The 19,894-nt window shown below is 42.2% G+C and overlaps 1 protein-coding gene across 1 annotated transcript in view; it reads right to left on the reverse strand.

Moving 5' to 3' along the window:
• LOC120528937 (zona pellucida sperm-binding protein 4-like) overlaps window positions 1-19,029 on the reverse strand; it is an 81,557-nt gene extending 62,528 nt beyond the window's left edge. Inside the window, exons 1-10 of the mRNA XM_039753013.1 lie at window positions 18,836-19,029; window positions 18,626-18,747; window positions 18,459-18,531; window positions 18,212-18,388; window positions 17,954-18,141; window positions 17,574-17,671; window positions 17,372-17,499; window positions 16,705-16,894; window positions 16,488-16,635; window positions 16,231-16,306 (exon numbers count right to left, since the gene is read on the reverse strand). Coding sequence (XP_039608947.1) covers window positions 16,231-16,306; window positions 16,488-16,635; window positions 16,705-16,894; window positions 17,372-17,499; window positions 17,574-17,671; window positions 17,954-18,141; window positions 18,212-18,388; window positions 18,459-18,531; window positions 18,626-18,747; window positions 18,836-18,989 — 1,354 coding nt within the window. The 5' untranslated portion in view covers window positions 18,990-19,029. The remainder of the gene's footprint in view (window positions 1-16,230; window positions 16,307-16,487; window positions 16,636-16,704; window positions 16,895-17,371; window positions 17,500-17,573; window positions 17,672-17,953; window positions 18,142-18,211; window positions 18,389-18,458; window positions 18,532-18,625; window positions 18,748-18,835) is intronic.
• Between the last annotated feature and the right edge of the window lie 865 nt (window positions 19,030-19,894).

The raw sequence follows: 19,894 nt of genomic DNA on the forward strand, positions 1-19,894 counted from the left end.
ACTTAACATGTTAAGGGTTTGTAATGATATTCTTTTAACAGTGGACTCTGGTGATTGTGTACTACTTATGCTTCTTGCCTTTGACATGATAGACCATAAGATCCTCATCTCCAGGCTTCAGCAGTGGGTGGGCATCACATGTTCAGCTCTTCAATGGTTTAGGTCATATTTCTCAGATAGAAGTTTTTGTGCCAGCACTGATGATTTTACTTCCACCTCTGTTGCCCTCCTCTGGGGGGTACCACAGGGCGCCATCCTGGAACCTCTTCTGTTCTCCTTGAACGTGCTGCCACTCAGTGCTATTTTCCAGAAACACTGTATTTTCTTTTATCTCTATGCAGACAACTGTCCAGTTTATTTTCCTCTGAAGCGCCCTGGTCCATGTTCTCTCAAGGCCCTGCTTGTTTACCTTATTGACATCAGGAGTTGAATGGCATTAAATTTTCTAAATCTTAATGAGAACAAGACAGAAGTCATGCCATTTAGACCCAATGGCACCTGCGCGACCCCCTGCATTGACATTTCCACTGTGGCTCAATTTGAGAAATCCATGATCACAAATTTAGGTGTGAAAATGGATTCCAGTTTAAAAATGGATAGCCATGTGAACGCAGTGGTAAACTCTTGCGTTTGTCAAAAATCAAGCCTGTTTTGCCTAAATGCAGCCTTGAAACAGCGATACCTTGTGATGATGTGGGTTCTGGCTCCACACTCCCTTTGATTTTTGGAAGCACTTGAACCCAACACCGTCGATAACGTAACCGAGTGAGCTAGTCAGTGAAGGCAATAATTGAGCAAAGGGGTGCTGCAAAAAGTGCAATAGTGCTTTTATTAAAAGTCAGCCAAAACAGGTGTTCCAATAAATAGTGCAGTACTCCAAATGCTTCATTAAATAAATAATCCAATAAAAGAACGTGGAGGTAAAACCAATAAATAGAAAAAAAAACACAATCCTTTAAAAACCAGAGGTTAAAATCTTCTCATGGAAGCAGTCTTTAAAACAACAACAAATCCGGTACATCGTTTCTGTTAGCGTCTCACCTGCTTATCCCGTTTGGGCTAAGCAGCAGGCAAGACGCTCTCTGCAGCTGCCCTCCTCTAACACACACACGAGACTGGAGACCTCCCGATCCCTGGCTTCGGTTTGGCTCTCATCCCAGTCCCCGAGACTTGATGTCCACCGATGACCAGGACGCACACATTGGGGACTCCACCACCAAGCCTCCCGACTTCCGCTGCCTTTCCGCGGCTCGTCGCTTTTCTCTAGGCACTCACGCTACATGGTCGCTCAGCGGGAGCAACATCAACTCAAACGCCTGGGTGTCGGCCTAACACCAAGCTTACTCACAGCTGCGCTCAATCGCGCGCTCACCACACGCACGCACGCACGCACCGCGTGTCTGTCTCTCTCCTGCACCGCCTGCTTCCTCGCTCCCTGTAACCTCCGTCCTCTTTTCCTATCTTTTTTTTTATCTCGTTCTTTTTCTCATTCCTCCTTACGGAAGCGTATTACTGCCACGACATAATAAAAAAAATATGCTCACTGTCACGTTATAACGTGAAAATATTACATTATAACGTGAAAACATCACGTTAAAACGAGAAATCGTATCATGTGATAACGTGAAAATATAAGATTATAACGTGAAAACATCACGTTAAAACGAGAAATCGTATCACGTTAAAACTTGGGATCGCTGTTTGTTGAATAAGCATGAAGCCATATCATGAGCCTTGTAAAACCATCAATCGCTCCATTTATACATATTCCAAACGGCTTTAGTTTGTCATAAGAGTCAACATGCCACATAAAATTAGGTCCAGGATTAATGTACATGCGTCGCATCAGTCGATTCCTCGGTCTTTGCTCAACACCACGGGGGTCTAGAAACTTTATTAAATGCCTCACCGTGGTTTGGGTCACAACATGCCCAGCTTGGATGCAGCTGAGATGGTGTAGCTTGTATCCATGGAGCCTTCCGTGCCCTTCCAGCTGGTCAATGAGAAATGATGCTACCTCCAAAATGTCGGACTGATTCTTTCTTCTGTAAAGCCCCATGTCTTTTAAAATTCTTCTCAGTGTACTGCATACTTATTACAAAACCATCCACATTAGTCAGCAGGAGCAGAATCTCTCCATGTCTGACCCCAAGCATAAAGTAGAATTTGATCAAGTCGTGCAAATGAGCCATCTGACCATTTCATTTGCAGACGTGCACTCCTCACTGGATAACCAAAAAAGTTTCACGTTATAACATGAAACTTTATCACGTGCATTCGGAAATAGTATCACGTTTTAACGTGATACTATTTGTCGTTTTAACGTGATGTTTTCACGGTATAATGTAATATTTTCACGTTATAACGTGATAGTGAGCATATTTTTTTTATTATGTCGTGGCAGTAATACGCTTCCGTACCTCCTCACACAACCGACTCGCGCTTCTTTTAAAATGACGCGAGCCACCGCAGTTGCAGAATTAGCCACGGGACAATCACGAAGGTGGGCAGTTCCTCACCTGTGCACTAGGTGAGAAACGCCCACCCTACGGATCGTACCGTGGACCACTATGGCCCAACGTCCCCTCGCTAAGCCGCGATCATTTATTTAAAACGAATGGCTTTTGCACAACGAGCTGTGGACCCGCTATACCACATACCTGCTTTTGTAACCTCTTGTCTAGATTACTGCAATGCGCTTCTTTTTAAGAATTAGCCAGACCTCCATTGCTCGCCTACAGCTGGTGCAAAATGCCACTGCTTGATTTTAAACTGGCACAAGAAAGCACAGGCATGTTACCCCAATTTTGGCTTCCCTTCACTCCCTTCCAGTTTGTTTTCTTTTCTTTTTTTCTTTGTTTTTACATAACTTTATTGATTTTATTGTAATCATTCCATATAAATAGATCAATTATTATAAAAACAGCATTGAAAACAAATCAACCCCCACCCCTGAAAAATAGACCATGGCCGACAGAGTGAATCTTAAAGCTAGTAAAAATAAGTAAATCGACGCGTTTAATTAGTGGATAAAGATAAATGGAGAAGAAAAAGAAAAGGGGAGAGAATCTGCTTCCTCAGGGATCTATTCAATAAGGGCGCGCACAAAAAGGCGAGTTTCAAAAGGGCGACCTCAATCGGGCGTGGCGAATAAAGGCGTTCGTAGATAATTTAGTTCAAATGGCTCTGGAATATGTGAAGGGCAACAACGGTACAGATCTACTCGTAGTCGAAGGGTACACATTCAGAAAGGAGAAAACGATCAACGGGAAACACCGCATCTCGAATATCTAGGTGGCATTGCACATAGTCTACAGCTTCAAGTGTAACACAACAATGAGTAAGAGCAGAAAACAACGAAATATAGAGAGCTTTACAAATAGTTTGTTAGAAGTTCATCCATCCATTTTCCAACCCACTGAATCTGAACACAGGGTCATGGGGGTCTGCTGGACCGCAGGACGCACACAAACACACCACTTAAACCCTAATTTAGAATCGCCAATCCACCTAACCAGCATGTCTTTGGACTGTGGGAGGAGACCCATGCAGACACGGGGAGAACATGCAAACTCCACACAAACTCGAACCCAGGTCTCCTAACTGCGAGGCAGCAGCGCTACCACTGCGCCTCTGTGTCGCCCTAGAAGTTCATGCATTAATTAATTGGATGTTTGAACATTCTTGTTTTCGCTTTTTAATAACTTCAATCATTGCCTTTTTCTAATACACTTTCTGTAATAATTTTGTTGCGTTTGCCTTTACTCTCTGTGCCCAATTGAGATCGCCCTTTTAAAGCTCGCCTTTATTTACGTGCCCTTATTGAAGGATACCTTCCTCAGTGTCTCAAGAGCTCTATCTAAAATGTCATTGATGAGATCCGTCCAGGTTTTAAAAAAGTTCTGCACAGATCCTCTAAGTGAAAATTAGATTTTTTTTTTCCAATTTCAAATAATGTAAAACATCAGTTACTCACTGACTTAAAATTGGAGAGTTAGGATTCTCCCAAGATAAGTCTAAATGCCAATCATGCAGTAAAGGCCATAACAGAGGGGCTTAACGTGGAGAAGGACAAACAAACTGTGAGCCCACCAAACACAGCTCTTAGTGGATTAGAAGGGATTGGGACACCCCAAGGCTCTCTGACAGGCATATAAAGATTTTGGTCCAGAATGATGTTAATTTGGCGCAGGCCCAAAACATGAGGCTGGCGCTCGATTGCAACGTTGGCAGGTTGGCTCTCGCCCTGGAAACATTTTGGATAATTTTAAACAAGAGAGATGTGCTTGATTATATAATTTTCAGTTGAATGATTGTATGCTCTGCACATATGGAGCTCGAGTGAATTCTCTGCATTGCTGCCTTCTTCTCCTTTTCTGAGATGTTGAGTGAGAGATCCTCTTTCCGACTGTCCTCTTGGATCTTTGAAAGGGAGGGAATATATAATAGGCAGCGTTTCCGTAATGTGTAAAACTAAGTCCTCGAAACTGAGAAATATTTTTTCCAGCATAAAGGAAGGTGGGAGGAGAGGAAAACCAGGCAGGTTCTGTTTAACAAAGTTTCTGATTTGAAGGTAGTGCAAGAAATAAGTTGCTGGAAAGTTAAATTTGGAGTGTAATTGTTTGTAGGCCCTGTAGTTATAGTGGGTTGGATAATGGATGTATGGAATTGTTTGTAGGATGCAAAGACGTTGTCCATGTACAGATCTCTAACTGATGTAATCCCAAATGTTTTCCAGATATTAAAAACTGCATATATTTGTGAGGGTTGAAAAAGGTGGCTATCATGCAGAGGTGCCACAGATAAAAGATCCTCTATCTTAAAATGCTTCCTACATTGGTTCCGTATTCTGAGTGAGTGACGCACCATCGGGTTGTTAGTATTTTGGCGCTGACTTGCATTTATTGGGGCACAAAACAAATAATATAAAGAAGTACTGCAGGATTTTATTTCTATTGCGGACCAGGCCTGTGTCTGTTCATCTCTTTGTGTCTAGGTTTTCATAGCTTGTATGTTTGCTGCCCATTAATAAAACTGGACGTTAGGTAGAGCCATGCCGCCTTCTGCCTTAGGTCTTGTAGGGTCGCTCTTTGGATACGTGGATGTTTTAAATTCCAAAAAAATGAGGTTATGGTTGAATGTAATTGCTTAAAAATGGTTTATTGATGTATATTGGAATGTTTTGAAATTAAAAGCGAAGCTTAGGGAGGATATTCATCTTCCAGCTAGAGTGAGATGAAGGGTAGACCATCTATGCAAGTCTTGCTTAATTTTTTCCATACGGACGGGAAAATGTTGTTGATAAAGAGCTTTGTGTTTACTTGTGATGTTTACCCCTCGGTATTTAAACTGATCTGTGATGATAAAAAGGAAAAGTGTGCAAACCTAATATTGTGTGCCTGAGAATTCACTGGAAAGAGTACACTTTTATTTAAATTAATTCTGAGACCAGAAATCTTTTGAAATTCTGTTACTGCTGTTAGGAATGCAGGCCCAGTATTTTGTGGATCTGATATATACAGTACCATATCATCTGCACAGAGAGATATTTTCTGTTCCAGTCCTTCTCTGATAATCCCCTTTATCTGATAAACATTTCGACAGTGAACCGCCAGTGGTTCAATGACAATTGCAAACAGCAGTGGTGATGAGGGGCATCCTTGTCTAGTACCCCATTCTAGTTTAAAGTACTCTGAACCCCTTAACATGCACACGTACTGGTCCCGGTACATAACGACGATTTTACGACGTCACAATCATGTCACAGCCATGTGTCCATGCCCCTCTGTCATGCACCTCGACACACTACACATCAAATGAAAATTCAGAGTCTCGTCTTTCCGATGATATAAACCATTTTGACACACAACAACCACAGCACTGACACTAAATCCTTTTTTACAGAGAAGTAAATACTTTTTAAGAGCTAAGTTTTCCTACATTTGACTACCTTTGAAGGCTCTCTGCAAGTCAAACATCAATATTTCCGAGCAATATTGATCTCATTCTGTCCATAAGGCTCCAGGGAATATAATCCAGTAAAATGATTAGGTCCAAAACACACGATAGATCCTCAAAGGAACAAAAACTCCAGAAAACGTTTTTTAACTCAAGAAAAGCTCCGACTTTTTTTTTCATTTCTATTGGTCATATCAGACGTAATTTGTTTCTGTCGGCAATAACCATGCTAAAGCATGTTACACGGAAGTGTTAGCTTCTGATTGACACCTAAGTTGGCCAATTACGAGGGGTCTGGGGGGTGACTGGCACCTCGTATAGCCAACGAGTGTCACAGACAGCTGAACGATGACGCACAACTCCAAACTCTGGAAGAATCTACCAGTTTGATTGGACACTGTGAGTGTCACTCCAAACTTACAGCCAATGAGCAGCTGAGCACGCCGATATGTAACTTGCCATACCAACTTGTAAGCAAAACCGATCGAGCTGCAAAGCTGGCATTTGTGTCAGTCTGCAGACTTGGTGCGTGGTTGTTTATTGTGATTTCACCTAGTTTTTTTTTGCATTTTAAATATGGATAAAAGTACAGATAAACGTAAATACACTCTCGATTAAATAATAGACGAATGTACGCAGCGTGACAGTGATCGATCGTACCAGGAGACGTCTAAAGGCAGAGAGCGACGTGTGACACGCCCTTGTGCTTTCTGCCTGCTAGGGATTGCTACAATCAGTGGCATGTGGAAAAACGCTGAGCTGTATTGTAACAGTTTGTAAAAAATGTATATAGTTTGTGTGCATTTTATTAAAAAAAAATATAGATTTTTTTAGCCCATAAGACTTGTTTTGACTATTTTTATATTGAAATGTGTATTTTTTATTGTTTTTATTATGGAATATGAATTTCCATAACTAATAGAGTGACACTGTGTGTAGATATAGATTCCTTTAGGTGTAAGCTTTCAGTAGAGCCCTCATTGATATCTGTGGGTTGAAGCATTCAAAAGTTATTACACTTTTTCCATACGTTCCAAAATGTGGATAATGGTCCCTCTAAAAAGCCCCTGGACATGCCCACATAAAAACTGGTGTAAAAATGTCATTTGTACAGGTATTCTTTTCAAATTTGAAATGTGAGTAGTCAACAGGTTATTCTGTTGGTACAAAGTGTGTTTCTGTCCCCACCTACCTACTGCAGCTATAGAGGCCTTTATTTTCACAAAAAAACTTAGGCGAGAACAAAAAAATTTGTTTTTTCTGTGAGTTCTAATGTGCATAACTTTTGATCAGTCACACCTACAGTGATTCTGACTACTAAGGGTGAAACTAGAGAATGTTACCTTTACAAAGAGACCAAACATGTGTTTATACTCCAGATAGTTCAATAACAGCAATGATTCTAATTTGGAGAGGTCAAATTACAAGCGATTTAGCAAAAATGACCCCGCTTGATAAGGTAATAATTATTAATGCTGTTCATACAAACTGAAGCTTCTGGATTGGTATACAGTACCCAAATTTCTCCAATTTAGTGAAAAGGTAGTCCCATTCAATCATATCAATCATATCAAATGCTTTTTTTCTGCATCCAATAATAATATCATCTCCAGGGTGAATATATTGCACCAGCCATGTGCGCCGAACTACGTTGCGCGTGTTAAAGTTGTCTGTGAAGGGCTCCCTGTTTAAACGCGGCTGCCAGTCGTGAACTGGGCCCTTTGTCGCACAGCATTATGATTTTTTAAAAGGGAAACAAAATTACAAAGAAACCCTTGGACATTGATTCGATAGGAACGGCCTACTCGGAATCACTGTCCGAATCGTAATTATGTGGAGGTGTAGGAGCATTTCTGCTTCTGTCCATTCACAGTCTGTCTCGTTTTCACGACGCTGTCGTTTCCTCTCACAATGTCTTCTCAACCTTTCTCCAATCTCGCAGGTTGCTTTGTGGCAATCCAAAGAGTAAGGCAATACAGACGGAGCAATGGTTATAAAAGGGGGACACATAGGTATCCAGGCTCTTTAAAGCATAAATAGGGATCACTTCACTGACATGTGAGCAAGCCACGGTACAACTGTAAGACGCGCAGCACTCGCCGCTACAACGTAACAATAACAATTTCCGGAACGTGCTGTTACGTTGTCATTCATTTTACCCACTGTCTTTCTTTCATTCATATGTTACATAGGCACGTACCTTTTATCTTCGGCAATCTCATTCTCTAACCAGGCCTCAGGAGCTAACCAGTGTAACACTTTCCACCACCCCTTTTGTTATTCCGGCACATTGTTGACATCCGTGAGTAACAACAACATACTAAACTGGAAGGTGGTCTACACATGCGTGGAATTCGCGGACAAACAAAGATCAAGATCTAAATGAAGATCTCTTTAGTTAATTTAAAGCACAATGATTTGTTTAGTTTGAATGTCTATGTTTTGAGGTATGACTGGCGTACTGCAGTCTTCAGTAGTATAAGCCTGGAGGAGATTCTTAATGCAATGACTATGTTTTAGCTGTCTCTCTACTGCCATCTAGTGCTTCTTCTAATTCATTCAAGGACAAACAAAGATCAAGATCTAAATGAAGCTCTCTTTAGTTAATTTAAAGCACAACGATTTGTTTAGTTTGAATGTCTGTGTTTTGAGGTGTGACTGGAGTACTACAGTCTTCAGTAGTATAAGCCTGGTGGAGATTCTTAATGCAATGTTTTAGCTGTCTCTCTTCTGCCATCTAGTGCTTCTTCTTCTTATTCATTTTCAGACAAACAAAGATCAAGATCCAGATGAAAATTTTACACAGTATAGAGATTAAACAAGTGTTGATGATTGGAAGCTAAGTGTCTGCCTTTAATAAATCCAGTTTGCTTTTGCGATATTACCGAAGGCAGCACTTTCTCCATCCTTCTAGCTAGGACTTTGGAGAGTATCTTAACACCATTATTCAGAAGTGAGATTGGTCTGTAGGATGCACATTGTAATAAGTCCTTATTTTGTTTAGGAAAGACGGTGGTTAATTCTTGGCGAAGAGTTTGAGGTAGAATTTGATTGTCTCAAGCTTCTGTAAATTTTGCTAATAAGAGGGGAGCTAGCTGAGCGGAGAACTTCTGATTAAATTCGATAGGATATCCATCAGGGCCTGCTGCTTTCCCATTCGTAAGTGACTTTATAGCATCTAGTAATTCTGAGAGCGCAGAGGAATTGGATAAACCTTCAGCACTAAGAGTATCTATTTGTGGCATCTGTAATGCATCCAGAAATGCATTAGATGGTGTCTTGTCTTCTTTAAATTCAGAATATTAGGATTTACAGTAGTCTCTAAATGTGTGCATTACATTTTTATGGTCAATGATTTTATCTCTGTTCGTGTTGGTGATTGCTGGGATTGCATTGAGAACTTCTTGCTCGTGGATTTGTTGAGCTAAGATTTTTTTGCTTTCCCTCCATTTTCATAGTAATGATGTCTTGATTTAAAAATGAGTTATTCGGATTCTTTAGTTCATTTTTGCATCCATTTCAAGATACTTGTATTTGTTTCTAAATCCTTTAATGGCTGTGCCCCATTTTATTTGTTTTAACTGCAGCACCCTTATGTACCGTCTCTCTCTCTCTCAGGTCAGCAGACCAGACGCTTTCATGTGTTCCTAAGGTGCCAACTCAGAGGTGATCGAGCTTTTTCAGTAGCAGCTCCAAAACTCGGGAATGATTTGCTGTTGCACGTTAGGCTGGCTCCTTCACTCCCTGTCTTTAAATCTTATTTAAAAACACTTACTCCCTGGCCTTTAACCCAGTATGATATGCTGACTGTCTCTGTACGTTTTGTTATGAATCTTTTCAGGTCTTGTGTGTTTGTTTCTTTTACCCTTTTGGTTATTGTTTTGTCTGATATGTTGGGTTTTTATTATACAGCACTTGGGTCAGTCTTGATGTTTTTATAGTGCTTTATAAATAAATAAACCTTATTAGTAGCTGGTCGGACCTCCTTTTTTCTTCATAACTGCTGTAATTCTTCATGGCATGGATTCAACAAGGTGCTGCAAACATTCCTCAGAGACTCTCCTCCATATTGACATCACTTAGTGCTGTGAATTGGTTGGCTGCACATCCATGATACACATCTTTCGTTCCTCCTCACCCCACAGCTGCTCTACTGGACTGAGATCCAGTGACTGGGAGGGCCATTTGAGTCATGTGAACTCCTTAACATTTTCAGGAAACCAGTTGGAGAGGATTTGAGCTTTGTGACATGGCACCTGGACATAGCCATCAGAAGATGGTGGTTATAAAGGGATGGACAAGGTCAGCAACAACACTCAGTACCAACAGGGGCATCATTTAAATGCCACAGCCTACCTAAGGGGCCCAAAGTGTACCAAGAAAATACCACCCCACCCCCACCCCCGTCTGAACTGTTGATATACAGTGGGTACGGAAAGTATTCAGACCCCCTTCAATTTTTCACTCTTTTTTATATTGCAGCCATTTGCTAAAATCATTTAAATTATTTTTAAATTCTCTCATTAATGTACACACAGCACCCCATATTAATGGACAAAAATAATTTTTGAAATTGTTGTAGATTTATTAAAAAAGAAAAACTGAAATATCACCTGGTCCTAAGTATTCAGACCCTTTGCTCAGTATTTAGTAGAAGCCCCCTTTTGAGCTCATACAGCCATGAGTCTTCTTATGAAAGATGCAACAAGTTCTTCACACGTGGATTTGGGGATCCTCTGCCATTCCTCCTTGCAGATCCTCTCCAGTTCTGTCCGGTTGGATGGTAAACGTTGGTGGACGGCCATTTTTAGGTCTCTCCAGAGATGCTCCATTGGGTTTAAGTCAGGGCTCTGGCTGGGCCATTCAAGAACAGTCACAGAGTTGTTGTGAAGCCACTCCTTCGTTATTTTAGCTGTGTGCTCAGGGTCATTGTCTTGTTGGAAGTTAAACCTTCGGCCCAGTCTGAGGTCCTTAGCACTCTGGAGAAGGTTTATGTCCAGGATATCCCTGTACTTGGCCGCCTTCATCTTTCCCTCGATTGCAACCAGTCGTCCTGTCCCTGCAGCTGAAAAACACCCCCACAGCATGATGCTGCCACCGCCATGCTTCACTGTAGGGACTGTATTGGAGAAGTGATGAGCAGTGCCTGGTTGTCTCCACACATACCGCTTAGAATTAAGGCCAAAAAGTTCTCTTGGTCTAATCACCATCTCAGAGTCTTTCAGGTGTCTTTTAGCAAACTCCATGCGGGCTGTCATGTGTCTTGCAGTCAGGAGAGGCTTCCGACAGGCCACTCTGCCATAAAGCCCTGACTGGTGGAGGGTTGCAGTGATGGTGGACTTTCTACAACTTTCTCCCATCTCCTGACTGCATCTCTGGAGCGCAGCCAAAGTGATCTTTGGGTTCTTCTTTACCTCTCTCACCAAGGCTCTTCTCCCCCAGTAGCTCAGCTTGGCCAGACGGCCAGCTCTAGGAAGGGTTCTGGTCGTCCCAAACGTCTTCCATTTAAGGACTATGGAGGCCACTGTGCTCTTGGGAACCTTAAGTGCAGCAGAAATTTTTTTGTAACCTTGGCCAGATCTGTGCCTTGCCACAATTCTGTCTCTGAGTTCTTCAGGCAGTTCCTTTGACCTCATGATTCTCATTTGCTCTGACATGCATTGTGAGCTGTAAGGTCTTATATAGACAGACAGGGGTGTGGCTTTCCTAATCAAGTCCAGTCAGTAGAATCAAACACAGCTGGACTCAAATGAAGGTGATCTCAAGGATGAGCAGAAGAAATGGAAAGCACCGGAGTTAAATATTGGAGTGTCACAGCAAAGGGGCTGAATACTTAGGACCTGGGGGCTGTTCCACGAAGCGAGCTAACCTCAAAATCCAGGTTTATTTCGATAATCCCGGCTTAATTTCTCCAAATTCGGTTCCACGAACGAGGCTAACCTGAAGCTCCGCTTAATTACTATGCCAACATATGCTCTTGGACAAGCCTGCTCCGTGGCAGGTTAGTTGTGAAGCTTATTTTAGCTTGATGAATATGATTGGACAAGCCATGTGATGTCACAGCACGACATTCTGCGGGGCTGGGATTATTCTGCTGCTGTTCACTCCCTCTTTCGCACACATCGACCCTCCAATATAAAATTATTACAGATTACATGCAGGCGATTCTAATTACTTAGAAAGTATAAAATGACAAGGAGTGCATTGAAGGCTTTTACATGAATAACCATGGCGTGCCCATTTATTCATAATCCAGTTGATGAGGGAGCGAGGCTCATTCGTAGAGCTTTAAGGCAACAGGTTCCACAATTACTTCGCCCAGGATAGATCCGTTGCATTTTGGATGATTATTTATACGAGCTATAGATTTAGTAGACACAGTATTGCATATTTGTGTCAGTTATTGGAACCTTACATTTCTAAAAACACACGTCGCTCTAAAGCCCTTACGGTTGCACAGTCTTTGTGTATCGCTTTGCGTTATTTTGCCAGTGGTTCATTTCTGTACAGTGTGGGGGATGCTGAACATTTAAGCAAAGCTACAGTGTGCCGTGAAATCAGGAAGGTTTGCGTTGCATTAAAGTCCTTTTTAAATATATTCATTACCTTTCCTGGCCACCGAGGAATTCTTGCCATTAAGGAAACTTTCTTTGGAATTAATGGTGCTTAATCTTTAAACATCTACTCATTTACAGCACATAAATCATTACCTGATAAGTAACTGAATTTAATTTGTCAGGCTTTCCTAACGTCATTGGAGCCATTGACTGTACACACGTGAGGATAAAGGCTCCAGCAGGTCCAACAGAGCCTGATTACATAAACCGCAAATCATATCACAGTATTAATGTACAGGTAAGTACTGATAATATCTCACATTTATATACAAGAGGTGAAAGTGTAGTCGTCCAACATTAGCAATGTATGTCATTACCATTTCCTAAAATGTTTCAGATGGTATGCACTGCTGAACATCTAATTTCAAACATTGTGGCAAAATGGCCAGGATCAGTACATGATGCCAGAATTTTTCATGAGTCTTCACTGGCTCAAAGCCTCAGACAAGGCAAGTCAACTAAAATTCACAAATATACTATAGTTTATTATACTACAGTCTAATGTGTCTACTTTCCATTATAGGAATTTTTCCTGGTGTGCTGCTTGGTGACAGAGGATACCCATGTCTACCGTTTCTTCTCACACCATATACAGATCCTGCAACACAAGCAGAAAGACATTTCAACCATGCCCATTGTAAGACAAGGGCACGCATTGAAATGACATTTGGACAGTTAAAATCCAGGTTTAACTGTCTGTGGCATCTGTGAGTTACACCAGACAGAGCGTGGGACATTGTAGTAGCCTGTGCAGTTTTGCATAATGTGGCAATACTGCAGCAGGAGCGTATGCCAATAATGACGCATTCTTCACTTGCTGCCAGGACCTTTTCGTTCCACTCATGTTGCTCCTGAAACCAAACATTATTAATAATTATATTAATAATTACAATTATATATCACTTTTTATCCAAGATGAACCCATATAATTAACATGCTGTCCTGTTTATCAATGTGTTAAAATAACCTTAAAGTACCTTACAACTGGTAACAAAATGCATATGTAAAAGGAAATTTTAATGACTATACATTTTGAAGGCTTGAAACTGTTCTCATTTAGTTGTTAAATAGTTTGACATCCTTAACACAAAAGTTACTAAAATCATGTTCTTACGCATTTAACTTGTCAGCTATTTTCTGCCATGCAGCCTCACTAGCTTTGATAATACAGCTCGTGTTCCCCTTTCTAGTTATTATAGCTTTGTAGTCCTCATAGGCTTGTAATAATAATTCCTGCTCCGCCTGCGAAAAAAACGCAGCTCTTTCCTTAGTTTCCATTCTTACTTATCCAGCATCGACTAACAAGGCTGCCTTTTATATCGCGTGGATGCACACGAGCCTCGCTTATCAAGCTTGGCTTGAATTAGCGGAGGTTAAATACACCTGAATTTTGTTCGTGGAACTCGATGAGCCTGAAGTGAACTGTTAGGCTAACTCAAGCGAGGCTATTACAAATAATCCTCGATTTTATAAGCTCGCTTCGTGGAACAGCCCCTCAGGTGATATTTCAGTTTCTTTTATTAAATCTGCAACAATTTCAAAAATTTTTGTTTGTCAATATAGGGTGCTGTGTGTACATTAAATGAAAAAAAATAATTTAAACATTTTAGCAAATGGCTGCAATATAACAAAGTGTGAAAAATTGAAGGGGGTCTGAATACTTTCCATTCCTACTGTAAAGCAGGATGTATCGCCGCCTTCTTGTTGTTGATCAGACCATCAGAATGCTACAGCAGAAATTGGAAAAATGGCACCTGGTCTGATGAGTCAGTCATCTGTTAAATTTTGGTGAGCCCCATGCATGAATTGTAGCCTCAGTGGCCTGTTAGCTGACAGCAGTGGCACCCGCTGTGGTTTCCTTCTGCTGTAGCCCACATGCTTCAAAGTGTTGTGCATTCTGAGATCTTCTGCTTACCTCAGTGCAGTTTGAGTTACTGTTGGTCACCATAAACCAAAAGGTATGGTAAAGTGCTAAAGATGGGAAATCATACGGTAGCGTTGAAGCTTGTGCCAGCCAATCTGAAGCCTAGGGAGTCGAAATCCGTGTCAAAACATGGCTGTCACCTGACATTTGTAGCCTCAAGTGTCATTAGTGCTTCACAGCACGCTTCATTGGTTTGACGTTAAAGCAACAGAGAGTCTATTTATGTAAAAATGCATCTCATTCAACAATGTTGGGTTGCAATAATTTAGTAAGAGAAGGCAACTAAGAGCAGAAAATGGCATTCAAAAGTTAAAATTGATGGCCAAGGCCCTTAGCAGGATGAAATGGACTTTTGAGCTTTCCCTGGTGACAGGAGGCTGAAACAAACCGTGCCGCTTCTTGTGCTCTTGCCTGAACCTCAGTTAACCAGGACCTCATTCTGCCTTAGGAGAAACAAATCTTTGGGGTTGAATTAAAAGGGTTAAGCCTGTGCATCACCACCACAGTCCCAGTTTCTACCATTTTCCACTGTTGGTGACAATGAGCCAATCTGAAAACAGATTGTGTGCTAAAGAAACAAACAAAAATTCACTTGTGGGTCTTTCCTACTGGTTACAGAACAGACTCCCATTAATGCACCATAACAGACACCCACAGGACTGGAAAAAAATTCTGACCCTGATCCAAACCAACCATGCGGACCTTCAAACCAGCCACACTGGTGCATTTGCTTAGCCAATGTGTGACATCACCAATATGAAGAGGTGAAAGAAGCCCATTGTAGAAACGAAAGCAGTAGATGAATGTCAACTCCAAGCCTCCATGTGATACAATGAGCCACTCATTTGGAATGAAAAACCTGCAGCTACAGGGGTCTCCAGGACCACGTCTGGGAAACGCTGGTTTAATAGAAGGCAGTCCTGCGCAAGCAGACACGTCTCATGGAGTGCTTTTAATGGATTGTTGGATGACCAGAGAAGACTTGGCAAAGATGGAAGGTGTTAACCAAGAAAAGGAGGCCAGCTATTAATGAGGAAATAGTGGGGGGATGGGGGTGTGTGAAGTGTAGGTCACCACCCATTTCATAAGCCAAAGTCTGGAGCTTGGACACCAGACCCACAGATTAAAAATTGCACATGACAAAGATGCCAACCATTCATGAAAGAGCCTTTATTAAGATTTCAGATTCACTTTCTGCCTGTTCAACTTCCTCAAAGCAACTACAGCCAAAACCAGGACCACCATCAACATGGCAGCTGCAGCTCCCAGCACAAGGTATCCAGTGGGAAGAGGAGGCTGTGGGAGGAAGACAATGACATTTACTCTCCAAGCCATACAGTGAAGGATGAAGACCTCAAACAGAACTCTGGTCTAATCCAGTAAGGGGATCAAGACTATTACCTTTCTGCTCCAGTCTGGAGGTCCGCACCTGGTCAGCCTCAAAGAGCACAGGACCACTGTGAAGGAGCACATTCTTCCTGGATGAAGCAATTTGTGCCAACTTGTCAGCAGCTCTGCCAGATCCTGAAGTAAAGTTATAGGGTTTAGCTTCACATACTCTAAGCCCACCTTACAAGGCAGCCAACCAGATTTCATATCCCATGTCTATGAGATCAAGCCATCTCCATACCACTCTGTGTAGCTTCAAGTACAAGGCACCGAATTAGAAACAGATGCCATTTTCAATAAAACACACACCACAGCCAAACCCAACTGCCACGGACTACTCACTTCTTGCAGGGCAGCTTTGAGTACAGGGGTCTGTGGCAGAGGGATAGCAGGCAGCAGCAACACAGTAGATGAAGATCTATAGAAAGATAAAGGACACAGAAGGAAACCACACATCAGGAGCCCAAACTGCAGAGAAGCTTCTACACTCACTGTGGTGTATGGATACACACAATTCCAAACTGAAGCCCACTACAGGAGTATTTTGTGCAAGACTACAGAAACCACAAGGCAGGATTCCCCTTTGCCACAAAACCCACCTTTTCAGCCAAGGCTTGCTGAGTGACAGGATCCACAAAAGCAAACATCTCAAACACAAATCTCTTGTAATGACTTGGGTAGGCCACTCCCGATGTGCCGTCCACAGTCACCAAGCTGGTCAAGTAGTTGTCCCCTGTGTAGGGGCAGCTGGGAGAAACAGACACCCCAGTTAACAGTGAACAGCCAACTTCTACACCCCCACATGGGGGCACCTACCCATTCACCAGAAGGCTCCACTGGGGCTGGCTGGAAGCAGAAGGTCCTGGGGTGACCCAGCAGTCTCCAAGTGTCAGAACAAGGTTAGGGTCAGTCCTGTTCACGATGTGAACTTCCACAGCCACAGGATCCCGCAGAGTTTTGGTCACTGGGTAGTCAGCATCCACATAGTAGGAGCCATAGGAGGAATCTGTCCATGAAAAGGAGGTGGGTCCTTGGTTAATGGAAATCCAGTGTGCCATGCATAAGGAAAAACATCTTAGACTCCTCATACCCTGCTCATGACATTTTCCAATGGTTGCCATCAGGCAAAAGATACAACATTAAAACCAAAGACCAAGTCTGAATAGTTTCTACACTGTTGCTATTAGGGCACTGAATGCCACCTAATCACCTACAATGCAGCAGTTCAATAGACACCATATTGTACAATAGTGTTTCATGTGCAATTAAGATCTTGCATTGAATGTTTGCGTTCTACCTTACTTCTAAATTTATATTTAGACAACACAGGGACCACACCCAATTTCATTGCATTTGTTACAAGGACAAAAAAAAAAAGTCCTATTCTCCTCACATCTCTTAGAGCATCAGGCTCTTAAAAAGCTTAAATTTTCAAGTCATTCTAATTAGATTAGGCCAACATGGACCCCACCCCCTACAGTACCTGTTGCAATGACCAATTCCAGGTCAAATGGCCCTTGCTCTACTACTGGAAGAGGTGGCGCCACAGTATACACCTCAGCCTCCACTTGCACATCCTGGCTTCCCGAGTAGGTGCACTGGAAGAATAACCTGAGGAGAGAAACACCACATCATAGCAAGGAGAGCACATTTAGGGTCAGAGGAAGCAGGTTCAGAAGCCTTACTTGTAGACACTGTCCCTGGTGATGGAGCCTACTGGACCAGTCCTCACAGTGATGGCAGCAGACATGGTGTTCTGGTAGGTCACATTGCCACCAGACACCTGAAATAGGGACATTAGAATTAGTACTGACCATGAAGTCCATGCAGGATGGGGGTTCCATTTCCAAGTCATCATCAAGACATTTCATTCTGCAGCATTTATGATCGGACAACCATCCCCTTTACTATGGCAGATTAGTCCTCATTTTCTAGTTTAAATATTAGATCATCCACCACAAGCCAGCAGGTCTAATACAGACAGACACCTTATTACTCAGCACTCAAGATCAGCCATAGCAACCTAGAGCCCACTTCTGCTAGACATCCCCCAGAGGAGTCTCACCTGAACTGTGCTACCACAGGCACGGACTGGAAACTGGTACAGGACAAAGCTGGACAGGCTGGTCACAGGGCTGCAGCTGGGGGAACTGCTGTCCACCAACTGGAGGGACCCAAGATCCAGGGGAGGAAGGGTCACATTCATAGACACCACCACCACAAACTGGCCATCCGGGGTGCACTGCACAGTCACTGGCCAAAGCAAAACACAAAGCATGAATATCCATAACTTGCTTACTCACTCACCCCCCAAACCACTCACCATCATTGGCATAGTAGCATGGACTGGTGCTGCTGCTCAAATCGTAGCAACAGTTGTTGGCTTCACAGTCTGCTCGAGTGATGGATGAAGACCCTCCACAAGGGATTTTCTCACTGGCTGCAACTGTACATCTATCAGCAACATTGCTTACGGCATCAAGAAGAATAGGTTGCTCTTCTGTGAAGGATCACATTTAGAAGATGGGAGACACAGACAATAGGGCTACCAACCCAGAAGAGAAGCATACCTAGTTTAGAGCATGTGAATGTTCTCCAATTAGAGGGACGTCCAAAGGCAATAACCAAGACAAACTGGGAACGCTAAAGAGACAGAGGAGAGACTCAAACCACATTACAAGATTCGTCGTTGCTTACATGGCTTGAATTAAAAACCGCGATCATCAGCGATACTCACCTGCTGAGTCACGTAACCATACCGAGAAGAATAGGGCACCGTTAGTGTGGTGCGGCCAAACTTTACACGGAGGACGATTCCTGGGAGATCTTTAGTCACCATTACCACTCTACCTCTCGTCTCTGAGAATACAAATATAAACGTGAGCAACACTTTCTTGAAGACGCAGACATGGAGAAGTCCCAGCGGTCGAGACCACGTCGCACTCACTCTGAATAAAAACAGTCGGGGAGCCTACAAATGACAGCGTCATCGACATAGTAGCGTCACATTTCTTAGTCACAAACACGTTCCCTGACACAAGTTGAGCAGCAGACATACACAAGACCAGCCAAGAAATACACCAGCAAAGAAAACGCGCCATGATGTGAATGCAAGAAACATGAACACAACATGCTCGAGAGAGCGCGCGGGTTTAAATCGGCGGCGGCGGCTCACGTGACTCGTTAGTGAGAAGGCGCGAGAATGGAGCGCAGGAAATCAGCGGCACTCCATATGCTCGTGCGGTTTTATTGAGCAATCAGCACGTCACTGCATCGGACTGATCCGTCCAAACGAAGACCGTGTAGAAGTGACCGCTCTGCGGGGCGACGTGTCTGTTAATTTAACGAGGGAAATCAGGAAACATCAGGGGAGGAAAGCTAAAGAGAGACGTGACAACTACGAGTATTTCTAAAGAGAGGCTTTGTAAAGTTTGGGAAAGACCCGTTTAGTAAGTACTAATAAATAAATCAAAAGAAAAAGGGTCTCACTGAAGGTCTTCAAAAATATTAACACTTTTTTATTTTTTGATTTTTTAAATTGTTGAAACTAAATGAGTAGAAATTAGATCAGCTGTATTGTTTTAATTGAAATTCCTTGCTGAAATGATCTCCATACAGCACCTTCTGACAAAAAAAAAAAAAAAAATTGAACTAAAGCAGTGTATGAGCACGATACGTTTAACTTTTTTAAACAACTATTTCCCAATTTCCTTTTTCTCTCTTCATTTTTAGCACCTCATTTTAGCGGTTTATTATTAGAGATGAGTTTCCCGACAACGGCGAATCCTAGCGATTATATGGAGGAATATTTCGGACAAAATGAAATAAATAAATAAATTCGTAAATAAATAAAAGTACTGTGAAATGTGAGCATAAATAAATAAATATGTCATGAAATGAGAGCATAAATAAATAAATGTGTCACAAAATATGTCTTTCGTTGCTTATTTATTTATTTCATTTTGTCCGTAACATTCCTGCAAACCGTCATGAAATACGGCTAGAA

Source organism: Polypterus senegalus, chromosome 4 (genome assembly GCF_016835505.1).
Source record: "Polypterus senegalus isolate Bchr_013 chromosome 4, ASM1683550v1, whole genome shotgun sequence".
Classification (NCBI taxonomy): Eukaryota; Metazoa; Chordata; class Cladistia; order Polypteriformes; family Polypteridae; genus Polypterus; species Polypterus senegalus.